At 33.8% G+C, this 13,261-nt stretch overlaps 1 protein-coding gene across 2 annotated transcripts; it reads left to right on the top strand.

The window, feature by feature from the left end:
• Positions 1-1,460: 1,460 nt before the first annotated feature.
• On the top strand, positions 1,461-11,093 carry LOC130944655 (translation factor GUF1 homolog, chloroplastic). Of its 2 annotated transcripts, XM_057873081.1 has the most exons (21): positions 1,461-1,924; positions 2,510-2,596; positions 3,252-3,308; positions 3,426-3,491; positions 3,697-3,759; positions 4,085-4,129; positions 4,257-4,357; positions 5,318-5,414; positions 5,625-5,696; positions 6,076-6,230; positions 6,372-6,429; positions 6,658-6,738; positions 6,865-6,951; positions 7,101-7,172; positions 7,293-7,427; positions 7,533-7,606; positions 8,941-9,028; positions 9,822-9,899; positions 10,144-10,219; positions 10,526-10,566; positions 10,786-11,093. In XM_057873081.1, the coding sequence occupies exons 1-21, from the start codon at positions 1,475-1,477 to the stop codon at positions 10,879-10,881; spliced, it is 2,079 nt and encodes a 692-aa protein (XP_057729064.1). In that variant the 5' UTR covers positions 1,461-1,474; the 3' UTR covers positions 10,882-11,093. The 2 variants fall into 2 exon arrangements, with proteins under 2 accessions (XP_057729064.1, XP_057729065.1); XM_057873082.1 differs by lacking the exon at positions 3,426-3,491.
• Positions 11,094-13,261: the final 2,168 nt, after the last annotated feature.

Here is a 13,261-nt window from a genome sequence, read left to right on the forward strand (position 1 = left end):
CGAAACGGTTGCCTACGCAAACCAAAGGACACGCGCGTTGAAAGCGCCTCCTCCCCACGAGCGGCCGACCAGACGACATGCGAAACTACACGCCATTGGTAGCTCCCACGACTACCATTGGCGCGTGGGGGCACTGTTATGGCCCGGCCCAAGGTCCACACGGGTCGACCTGGCCCAAGTTCTACCCGACCCGGATGCCTGCACTTCAACCGACCCGGACACGCGTCCTGTACGGTTCACACACGGCTGCATGACAGCGTCCTTGGAGAATTGGGCCTGACCTCACGTGGGGCCCATTACTGACATGTATAAAAGGGGAAGACTGGCTCTTCCCCCGAGGTACGTCACATTCTCTCACCCTATCATACTGCCCGCCTGCACATTACTGACTGGAGCGTCGGAGTGTCTTTGCAGGTGGCGCCCCCCTCATCATCTCTCCAGGACAAGTGCTCGGCTACTCGGTTGCCCGAAAGGCAGTGCGACCCAAGCTAAGGCATCCTCACCCCTGATCCTTCTGTCCACCCGATTTGTTCGGAACCCGACCACTGAACAAAAAAGATGTTAAAATAAACTGAATTCATGAACTAATCTATTAAATTAGTCTAATTCTAAGTAAAGATCAGTTGTTAACTAATTGGCCAAAACTTAAAAAAATGTCAAAAAATTAATCTGATCGAACTGACTCAATTTTTAATTATTAATTTATTTAAAATAAAAAATACAAAAATATTATTTTTTTAAAAATATATTATATAAATATATTATTTTGTTATATTTGATTAAAATTCTATTTAAATTTTAAATATTTAAATTTCTAACTCCAATCAATTTGCACTCTAAGAAAAAAACTAATCGAAATAAATTTTTATTGTGGTTCCCCAACTAATGAATTGGATTTTATAGTTTACTGATTTACACTAGTCCTATGAATTTTCCCATCTGGGGGCTTCAGCCACATTTCTCCGAAAATTGGATGAAGTCAACTGATTTTTAATTAATTATTATAGGTGAGTTTTATAAAGTCTTTGTTATGGTGTTTAAATTATTTAATTTATTTTTTAAAATAAAAAATAAAATATTTAAAGTAAAAAGTAAATCATAAAATTTATTAAATATTATTTATTTATTCTTTTTAATAACTTAAGTATAATGTGATACGCACCATATCATTCACCTTAATTATAATTGAATTCAATTCTCTGGACAAATTGAATATTTCGTCCCATAGTAACATTTCAAACGTGAAAGTAAAAGCATTTTAGGAAAGCTTTTTGTTTTTTGTTTTTTGTTTTCCAAGAGAAACAGGTTAACCATCGTGTTGCCGAAGCCCACATGTGCCAATCCAAATTGGGCTTTCGATTTAAAAATGAGCCCAGCTCAATAGGCCCAATTTCAAATCAAGAAGCAAGTGGTGGGTCCCCACGCGCGCACATTCACAAGAATGAAGCCGAGACCAAAGTTTTCAGAGAGTTCAATGGCCGCAGAAATTTGTCGCGCGTCTCCTCTCTTATCCGTTAAAACTCAACTTTTCCACGCGCCACCATCACCAACCACCACCACCACCACCACTACCAGCAGATTCCACACATCATCTCATTCCAAAACTTCCTTCTTCTCTCATCGCGTTCTCAATCTAAATGCCTCTTTCTCCGCTGTCCGTCGCCTCAACTCCGCCGTCACCTGCCAGGCTAACACTCTCTTCGAGATCGACTCCGTCGCAAAAGCTGGCCAAGACCGTCTGGAAAAGGTGCCGGTGTCGAATATAAGGAACTTCAGCATAATTGCGCATATTGATCACGGGAAATCCACGTTAGCAGATAAATTGCTTCAGGTTACTGGCACCGTTCACCAGCGAGAGATGAAGGACCAGTTTCTCGATAACATGGACCTCGAGAGAGAAAGAGGCATCACTATTAAGCTCCAGGTTCTTGTTATCGTTATCGTTAACATCTCCCTAATTTGTTGTGAATATTAGTATAGGTATCTTATGTTTAATTAACTAGCGAGGAAATGCGAGAAAAATGTTAGAAGGAGCAATGGAATGGTAGTAGAGACCAAAGAGAGAGATCGAGTTTCCGAGAAACTGAATAATTCATGTTTGTGTTGGTTTGCAATGAGCGGTTACTAATCTCTAACAGCTATTAACTAACTTGAAGTCTTGAAATGATTACAGCTGTTACAAACACCTACGTGACAGTGACCGAAGGTGTGGGAGCTCATACAGCTTCAGATACTCTAATTGAGTTTCTCATGGTTTTCTTAGTTAAATTTCTATGGAATTATGGATATGCTCCCTTTTTTTTAATTTTTAAAATCATTTTCTTTAGAACGGAAAGGAACTTTTCTTTGATTGACGCAATCTTTTACGCAGAAGTGTGGTAAAGTGGGCTAGGAAGTCTGGCGTAAAATTTTGTTAAATAGTAGTGTATCTTATTTAATTTTTGATTGCATTTCAAAATTAAAATCTGTAGTGTGTGAGAAAGCATTTTATTAATTTTAATCATCGCAGGCAGCTCGAATGCGGTATGTGTTTGAGAATAAACCATATTGCTTGAATTTGATTGATACTCCCGGGCATGTTGACTTCTCGTATGAGGTATGTAAAGTTGTAAAATAATACTGTAGTATGCCTTTTATCTTGTATGGGTTTGTTTCTTTTTGCTCAAACTTATGAACCTCAATTAGATGTAACTCCATAGTTAGAGCTTCTTTTTTTGTGTTGTCAAGAATTAATTCAGAAAAAAAAGAAAGCCTAGGCACAAATATGGTTCTTTTAAATGATTTTTTTTTTTTTACAATAAATTGCATTTTTCTATATTTGAACAAAAAGGGGAAAGGGTATTATTTCTTTTTACCTCTCATTCACTCTTCTTTCATCCTCTGTTGTCACTTAGAAACCATTCTTATAAAATTCATTAGTCTGTGATGTCTTTGGTTGTTTTCTATTTTAGCCAATGTTGACAAAGGCTGCTAAAAATATCAGTTAAATCAATTGCATTTCAGGCTTATTTTTTGGCTTTTTTGAATTATGTTTCACGTTGTCAGTTTACAAAATTGAATTTCTTTATTACACATTGTTATTTGAATATTTGTTACTAATATTAAGTTTGACCTCCCCGAGTACATTATTATTATTATTATTATCCTTTTAGGATTGGAGGGTGGGGGAAGGGAGTAGAATCTACTCACTGCTCAAACATTATTGGAATGATAATAATACTATGGTTTATGACTATATCATCTGTGGCTAGGTTTCTCGGTCACTTGCTGCATGTGAGGGTGCTCTTCTTGTAGTAGATGCTTCTCAGGTGATTCTTTCTCTTTTGTTCTCTTCTTTGGTTGCTTGTCCTTTATCATGCAAGGGTGATCTACTTGGAGTAGATGCCAGCTTCTGCTCTTCACTGAAACTAGTTTCCAAATCACAGGGAGTAGAAGCACAAACGCTAGCTAATGTTTATTTGGCCTTGGAAAACAATCTAGAAATTATCCCAGTAAGAATGTTGTTCTTGACTGTTCTTATATGTAGTTTTATAGTAATTCATTGAGAATTGCTGTATCCTCTATGAATGTTATTTTTGAAGTTATTTGAAATTAAAAGCTTAAGTGTTTTCTCCCTCCAAAAAAGGCCACTGCAATGTCTTCACATCCACAAAAATTGTACTTCTTTGCAAATGATTTTGTAAGACTGTCTGACAGGTTTTGAACAAGATAGATCTTCCGGGTGCTGAACCAGATCGAGTTATTAAGGAGATTGAAGAGGTTTGTTTGTCAAATGTCAATTTATTTCCCTGATGTTGTCATACTCGTAACTTTTCTGCTTTGAAGGGGAGAGAGACATAAATATGTGCTCTTTCTCGATTGAAGTTTGTTTTCATTCAACATCCTAAAATCTGACATGCCCTAGTTTAAGTACTTCAATCAGAGTGGTTATAATTTATGCATTGGGAATTTTGAAATTTATGAATATGTCTATTGGGGCTTCCTTGCTTGAGCATTGCTTATTTTTCTATTCTGTATTTACAAATTATAGAATCATGCTTACATTATTCATAAGGAGATTCTAACTTGAGCTGATTTCTTGTAGGTTGTGGGTCTGGATTGTAGCAATGCTATTCTGTGCTCCGCAAAGGTTAGTTATTGTACTTTTATGTCCAGTGCTTTTGTATGGTTTAAGTAGGTTCAATATTTTTTATTATCTTTGATGTGTAACTGTATATACCATTATTAGGACATAATTCATTTACATTATTGTGTAGGAAGGAATAGGTATAATTGATATTCTCAATGCAATTGTTGCGAGAATTCCACCACCTGCTGATACATCACAAAGGCCATTAAGGGCTTTAATATTTGATAGGTACACTTGCTATCTGACAATGATATCAAATGATGCCATTTGATGATGAATATATGACTTAATGGAGCCAATAGATGATGGAATCACATCATTGTCATTTAAAATTTGAATGACATTGACAATATGAAATAAGTTTGGTAAGGTTCATATAATCTAAAAAAGATGACATTGACACCTCAAGTTTGACTCAGTTGGCTTATTCAAGGGTTAAGTTTCCATTCGTAAGGTCCAATTATATTTTATCTAATTTGTTTCCATGTAGTTTTGTTTTTGCATACCTAGCTTCATGTATGTTCAAGGATCATAACTTAGTGCATCAAGCTGGAATGTCATGTGTCCATATAATGCAATGGTTATATAGGGCTGAATGTTGGGCAGTAAAAGCCAACAAGAAAATAAGCTTGATGTGATAGTGATGAGGGTGTTGCAAGAGATGAGTGGGCACCACACTAGACTGGATAGGATTAGGAATGACTATATTAGATAGGGAAAATTGTTGAGAAGATGATAGAACCTCATCTTATGTGGTTTGTACATGTTTGGAGAAGGTAAAGACCCCAATAAGGAGAGTGGATTAGTAGTCCTATAACTTGAGGTAGGTAGAGAGAGACCTAAAAATCCTATATGTTTTTTATTTACTTTTAACTAATTTGTTTACTTTTGATAAAATGAAGAATATCGTTAAGATGAAGAAAACTCTAGGGGAATTTATGAAAGCATATTTAGAGCATCATGAGATACTTGATCCATGTAACAAACCCCAACTAGTGGGACAAGTATTAGCAGTTATTATTGTTGTGTAATGCAAGACTTCCTCACAAAAGTGTACTATTCGCGGGCATAAACTTCATTTAATGAGTAGGATAGATTAAATCTCCTTTGCATGTTGTGCCAGCTTTATTTTATGTGACTATTGAACCCTCAAGTACTCATGTTTTGTTTACATGAATCTTAGTGCAGTTACTATGATCCATATAGAGGTGTTATTGTATACTTCCGGGTTGTGGACGGGACTATAAAGAAAGGTGATAGAGTCTATTTTATGGCTAGTGGGAAGGTAAATTACTTCTAATGATCTCTTACATTTGGTATCATAGTTTAGTTTAGTGGAATGAAACATGTTATCATAGTTTCCTATCTGTAGTTTCGTTCATTAAGTCTTAAAGTAAAATTAGAATAAGTTCCAAATACCCTTTCCTTTATTAAAACTTTGCTTTTGTGTTCACTTCCATTTTCCAATAAACTAATGTGGTTTATTAAACTATAGGATTATTTTGCTGATGAAATTGGAGTTTTGTCTCCGAATCAACAAGAGGTTAAAGAATTATATGCTGGAGAGGTAAAATAATAGTTCTGATGAATATAATTATCAGGTTTATGTATTTCGTATTGCTTATTGTATTTTTGGTTATTCCATCTTTTCTTTCCATCCTGTCATATGTGCACATTCTATGAAGCATGAATCACTGATATCATGTAAATGACTTGAAATAGTGAGATAACAATTATGAGTACATGACACTGTTGCATTGTTTCTCCTGTGTATACAACAGATCATCAATAAACCAACGAGGCTCCTTCTTAAACTGAAACAATCTCTTGCAACATATTTTGCTAGCATGACAATTTTGTTCAATGGAATTATTTTTTTATTTTTATTTCTTGGTAATTTTTTTAATCCATTCTAGACTTCTATATCTTTTATTGTGCTTTAACAGGTGGGCTACCTGTCGGCGTCAATAAGAACAGTAGCTGATGCCAGAGTGGGTGACACAGTGACTCACTATGGTCGAAAGGCAGATCAATCACTCCCTGGATATGAGGAAGCGACTCCTATGGTGTTTTGTGGCCTGTTTCCTGTTGACGCTGACCAGTATTGATTTATTTTTACCTCTTTTTCTTTTAATCCCTATTTGATTCCCCCTGCGGTTTCCCTTGCTTTCTTGAGACTTCTATATTTACCCTTGAATATCTCTGGAATTTAATTGTTTTCTTATTTTCCTTCTGATGGCAGATTTCCTGATCTACGTGATGCCCTTGAGAAGCTACAACTTAATGATGCTGCACTGAAGGTGGCCTTGAACTGATATACAAGAAAATATGCATAGAATTTTCTTTAAATTATGCCAAGTGGTATCTTTATGCATAATTTCTCTTGATTTCATGTATTTGTTAGTTATCTTACATTTGTTGGTAAACAATTTTTCCACAGCTATGATTTCCGATTTTCTTATATTTTAGCTGACTTTGGTAGGATTTGTACTGGTTATTTAAAAATGTTATTCTTTTCTGGTTTCCAGTTTGAACCGGAGACTTCAAGTGCCATGGGATTTGGGTTTAGATGTGGGTTTCTGGGTCTTCTCCACATGGAAATTGTCCAGGTTGGATTTGTTTTGAAGCATATGCTCTTTGACTTTCATAGAATACCTATACGTCACTGTTCCTTGACGCATGGTTTGTACTTTGTACCTTGGAGTAACGTTAGAAACCTTGTATTATCTTTACAGGAAAGACTTGAGAGAGAATACAATCTGAGCTTGATAACTACCGCTCCAAGTGTTGTTTACAGAGTGAACTGTGTAGATGGAGATACTGTAATTTCTTCTTATCCCTAAGCTCCATTTCTATGTAATACAGTTTATTGTATTTTTTATCGGTGAACTATTTATTAAAATAAAATTCTTTCTATATTGTTTATATATTTGTCATATGAAGACTATCATTTTGTGAAAATTATTTGAAGGTTGAATGCTCGAATCCATGTTTACTTCCTGAACCTGGAAAAAGGAGATCAATTGAGGAGCCATATGTTAAGGTAATTTGCTGTGCTAAATCAAAGCAGTACTGGATTTTTATTTTATTTTTCTTCTTTTCTTTTCTTTATTTAAAAAAAAAAAAAACAAATTTTTACTTGGATGTAATGTAACTTGTACAGATTGAGATGCTTTCGCCAAAGGATTATATCGGGTCACTTATGGAACTGGGACAAGACAGAAGAGGATTGTTTAAAGAAATGAAGTTTATCACTGAAAATAGAGCATCAATCACCTACGAAATACCACTAGCGGAGGTAATCTCTCGCATTCATTCTTGACAATTTACCCTTTAAACTCGTGCTTAGTTTGTAAGTGTTTGCTTTCAACTTTCTGAATCTCTCTGAATATCAATTTTGTAGATGGTTGGTGATTTCTTTGACCAGTTAAAGTCGAGAAGTAAGGGTTATGCTAGTATGGAGTATACCTTTATCGGGTAATTGTTTATGGAAGTATAGTTTATTGATAATAGTTATGAGGGATTCTGCTGGATTAAAACTATTGACTTTTGTTAAAATCCCCCGTTTTTTTATTCATAAATAGTTAAATAGGAAATCCAGCAATTTTGGGATTATAAATTAATGTAGATTTTGTCATCTTCTAGTAAACAAATGACTGGGAGTATCTAATTATTTGCTGACACTAGTATAAATTAATGCTGCATATTCAAGTAAGCTGTTGGTTGCCACTGTTGGCATTCAGTTCTATGTTATATCTAATATGCTGACCTAGAAAAGAGACAATAAATAGAGAAAAACTGAATATCTGAGTTTAGTCAACCTTCTACCCTAGATCAAAGTAATCTGGAGGTAGAAGAATAGGTTACGATGTTAAGGTGGTTTGAGAGATCCTTTATCTCCCTCTCAACCAATAACTTATTCCTTTTCTTTCCTTTTCCCTTGCCTACTAATATACTATCCACTTCTATCTAATCAGAGGCCATCCCTTATCAATATCCTTTTTATACAACATTAACCATGCCATATCTAATTAAGCTTGCTTTCATAAGAAAAGTCATGCAATTTGGCTCTGTCCGGATCCATATTGTCGTACCTTTCTCCGTGTTAAATGGTTTGTCCTAGTGGTTTTTGGGGTCTTCTGGTTCCTTTTTGGATTATTATCTCTGTTTGATCTACTTTTGTCATTGGAGACAATGGTTTTGCTTTCTGATTTGACCAAACTGCTTTAGACAATCATCTACAATGGTTTTGCCTTATCCTAAAGCTTTCTTTTACAACTTTCTCCTAGATACCTTCATTCCTTGTCTTTGTGTACTTGCATAGCCACTCATCTACATAGTTCTCATGTATGCTCAATGTGCTTTTTATACTCCTCTTTGCACCTAGTTTTCTAACATTCACTAGCCACAGGTTCCTTAGCTGTTCAGTAGAATATTTAGTGGTGTTTTCACACTTCATGATTACAAATTTGAGATGAAGCATTTCTTGATTTAATACATCCAGTTTTGAATATTGACCCCGGCAATTTTGATATGATCCCCAGTTGTTACCTACAATAAAAGCGTTACTCTCATATTACACTTTCAAACAATATTCTTCATCTTACTTTTAACATCCCTTTTATCCAGAATTACTCTCAGCTTCTCAAATTTAAATATGGACCTCCAATGAATTTTTCATTCTGAGGCGCGTAATACTTGGATTTATAATTCTAAGCTATCCTTTTCCTTTGTTAAATGAAATTGTATAGTCCGTCTGAGAAGCTTGTTTTTCCAATATGTTCTAATATTTTCTATTCTTTAATTATCAGGTACAGAGAAAGTGATTTAATTAAACTTGACATATTGATAAATGGTGACAGTGTGGAGCCATTGGCTACGATTGTCCACAGAGATAAGGTAATTATTTTGCAGTCTATACATGGTTTAGAGATAAATATCTGACCCTCTAGAAATTTTAATTAATATAAATTGCTTCTGAATTTATTATAGATATATTAAGGGATCAAATTGGATTGGGAAAAATAATTGATGTGTTAATTTCACTGCCTATTTTTTGGGTTGGAGAGGGAAAAAAAGGAGGGGGAGAGAGGGGGGGGGGGGGAGTTAGCCATTCATCAGCTGCATTGCAGTTGTTTAGCTGCACGTGTTCAAGCACTTGAAAGAAAAAAAAAAATATCAAGTAATCCTATGAGTTTCTGCACTACAGTTTTAAAGAATACCTTCAATAGTTGAATATTTTTGAGATTCTGTTTAATAAATTTTGGCGTTTGATCTTGACTTGGTATTACATATTTCATCATGAAATAGTGAGTGGTTCAAGTTTTTCAGCTTCCATTCTTCATGGTTAAGCTGAAGTATCAGTGCGGAAAAATTAGCATTGTAAACTTTTTCTATGTGGGCACGTTAGTCCCTAAACTTACAAACTGTAAGACAGATCAATCGTTTTTTGTGAGTTTTGGTTGTTTGGAGGAGGGACTTAAAATATATCATTTTGTAAGTTTTAAGGACTGATCTATCTCGTAGTTTTTAAATTTAGGAACTACCGGTCTAATAAACAAAAGAGTTGAGGAACTTTGATATAGTTGGTCCTTGATATTTGAACCCTGAATCCAAGAGTATCGAGTCCACTATTTTATGCTTATAATTTGACGTCATAAATTTACAAATTTGACATAGGCTTGTGTGGCAGGCTTATTCTGTGGGAAGGGCTTTGACTCAAAAGCTGAAGGAGCTCATACCACGTCAAATGTTTAAAGTACCAATCCAAGTAAGAATTGGGCACTCATTTCGTGCTAACGCTATCTTAAAAATAATATAATATTCTCTTTTCTAATTCTCCTTCTTTATATGCTTTGAATATCATTTTAATATTTTACTTTTTCTTTTTCTGCTCAAGAAATGCTTTATTTACTAGATGTTAATTATTCTTTATTATTATTATTATTATTTGGCATAAGAATTCATTCAGAAAATTAACCACAATAATATATGTATTTTTGTCTCTGTTGCAGGCATGCATAGGATCAAAAGTGATTGCTAGTGAAGCTTTATCTGCAATAAGGAAGGATGTCTTAGCCAAATGTTATGGTAATACAAGTGGCAAACCTTGTTGGTTTAGCAGAATAATTACTCACATGTAATAGAAAAGAAAACTATACTTCGAATAAGGAGGCTTAAATAATTTGCAGTTTGAATTCTGATTGTGTCAAGTCTCTTCTTTAACATGTTCAGGTTTTCTCCTTTGTGTTCTCTATTTTGAAAATGAATGTTCCTTCCATGTAAATCTTATGAACAATATTTTGCATGACAAAGTTTCACTTTGATTCCCTTGCCTTTCTGGTTGCCTGGGTTGCTGTTTGACAATTTTTTTCATGTTCGATGTCATTTTTCTAGGTGGCGACATTTCGAGGAAAAAGAAGTTACTTAAGAAACAGGTACTGCCCGATCAATATAAGTTGATAGTTTCAGTTATCAATCAAGATAGCATGATAGCATTCACCTATGAAATAGTATTGCATCACCAAAACTTCCTGTATCAAAGAAAATGGTTTTGCTTGCATCAACAGGGAAACACGAAACTGGTTTCATAGCAGTTGATGTAGTGTCATTTTTGAAGATTGTTCATAATGGTATCATTCTCTTTCTGCTGTCAGGCTGAAGGAAAGAAAAGGATGAAGTCCATTGGTAAAGTTGATGTGCCTCAAGAAGCTTTCATGGCGGTCTTGAAATTGGAAAAGGAGGTGATATGATCACGTATACATGTAACGTAAGTTGCAGCATTATCTGAAATTTGTAAATATAAAGTGGAAATTCAAAACCTCGATGTATTACTGCTTTGGTATAACGGTCCAAGTATTGTCCTTCAATGATTTTAAGCTGCATACAGTGCAAGATTTTGTGATTTTGACTCGGTTCCCTTAAGGGAGGAAAAAAAGAAAAAAGTTGAAGCATAGCACAATTATTCTGTCATGTAGTGTTGACTGTTGATCATATTAAGATTTGTGTTCGTACGTCACACACAGGGGCGGAGCTAGATAAAATATTAGAGGGGGGCAAAAAATATTTACACAATAAAATAATATTAAAATAAAATTTTAAGGGGGGGCTAAACTAAAATTTACATATAATTTACATGTAAAAAATTAAAATTAGGGGGGGCCGTTGCCCCCCTTTCCTTATACCTGGCTCCGCCCCTGGTCAGACACGCACTCATCTAAAAATACTTTATATTTTGAGAGAAAAATAAATAGGTCTTGACTTTTTGTCTTGCGGACATTTTCGTCCTGACCATTAAAAAATACTTTTAAATTTCTCGCTTGCACAAAACTTGGACGGATCAGTCCCTCCATCCAAGATCCAACGGAAAAATGCAGGTCACGCGCAGTGGCGGAGCTTAGTTCAGACAAGGGGTGGCCATGGCTCCAAACTTTTTATAAAAAATTAGTTCAATAAATAACACTTTCTCTATCTTTAAGTTTACATATAAAATTAGATATTTTTTATTTATTTAATTTAATATTATTTTATATTTTACTATTTATTTAATTTAATTTTTTATATAATAAAAAATAATAGAATATTCAATAAGTAATAATATTATTATATTGTATAAATTGATAAAAAAAATTCAATAAATATTATAAATTTTAATATTTGTCCTTCTAACTTCTTTAAATATTTTACAGGATATATATTCAAATTTTTATATAAAATATAATGAAAAATTAAAGAATTGATGCATTTTTTAAGAGGAAGCTAATATTAGCATTTTGACAATTATCTTCTATGTGGCCCCCCAAAATTTTGTTTTAAGTTCCGCCACTGGTCACGCGTATGCGTGGGTCACGCGTACGCGTCGCCTGGTTTTACGCGTACGCGTGGTTCATGCGTACACGTCGATATGAATTCAACAAATCTTCATTTCTTTATGAATACTCCACTTTGCATGTTTTTTTTTTCATTTCTTTCAAGCTATTCTTGCCTTCAAAATTTTAAATCATTCAAACAAACATATCAAGGCATCGAATGGGAGAAAAATAAATTAAATTTAGCAATTTTTAGCGTTTGAAGCATCAAACATAAATTTAGTTTTTTTTAAGTTTCACTTTTTAGTTTGGCTATTTTTTCTTCTTCTGAACTTAAAACATGATTCTGATTTTTAACCCAAGTTTAGCCAAAGCTAAAAATGATAGCTTTTGCGTTTACATTTTCACGTTAGATTAAAATTTATTTTCTATCTCCCAAATTTGTACTTCATTGTTCATTTGATTAATTTTGTTGTTTTTTTTATAATATTTTTTCTTTAGTACTCTTTCATGGATATTATTATTCTTTATTCTTATTTATTTTGTTTATATACATTTTTACTTATTAATTTTTTGTATAGAATAATAATAGTAAAATTATAGCGTACTAAAAAAGATTACTAAGAGTACTAAAAATATCTATATAAAAATATCATTAAAAACTTTTAGATTTATTTTTATCATTGTCAAGATAAATATTTAATTTTTATTATTTTTAGTACTCTCTTTTATAATTGTAATTCTCGTGTACTATATTTTAGTGTAATTTTTTTATAATATAAATTATGATCTCATTAAAAAAGATAAATTAAATAAAAAATTAATCATAAGTAATAATATAATTTTAAACGTTGAATTTCAAAATAATATTAAGAATAAAATTATTGAGAGTACTGTAATAAGAGTACGATGTAAAAGAATACTAAATTAACATTTTGATGTACAATGCAAGGCTATGATGATGAAAAAATAAAGAAGAAAAAGAAAAAAAAGTCGACCAAAAATGTTACTAACAGTGACTTTTAACTTTAAAAGCAGTTTCATCATTGTAACTTTCTTTAATCATATAAAGGCTCTATCATTCTTACTTTTCTCCCGTTCGATATTTTGAAGGCAAGAATGACAACGAGGATTTGTTGAATTCATGGTGACGCGTACGCATGAGAGGGAAGTTTGCCAGCGACGCGTGAGAGGAAATTTCGTACGCGTGACAAGTATTACGGAAGTCACGTTAGACTTTTCCGTTGGTCTGATGGAGGCATTTGGACGGAGGGACTGATCCGTCCAAATTTTATGAAGGTCGAAAACTTAAAAGTATTTTTTA

The sequence above is a fragment of the Arachis stenosperma genome, chromosome 8 (genome assembly GCF_014773155.1).
Source record: "Arachis stenosperma cultivar V10309 chromosome 8, arast.V10309.gnm1.PFL2, whole genome shotgun sequence".
NCBI lineage: Eukaryota > Viridiplantae > Streptophyta > Magnoliopsida > Fabales > Fabaceae > Arachis > Arachis stenosperma.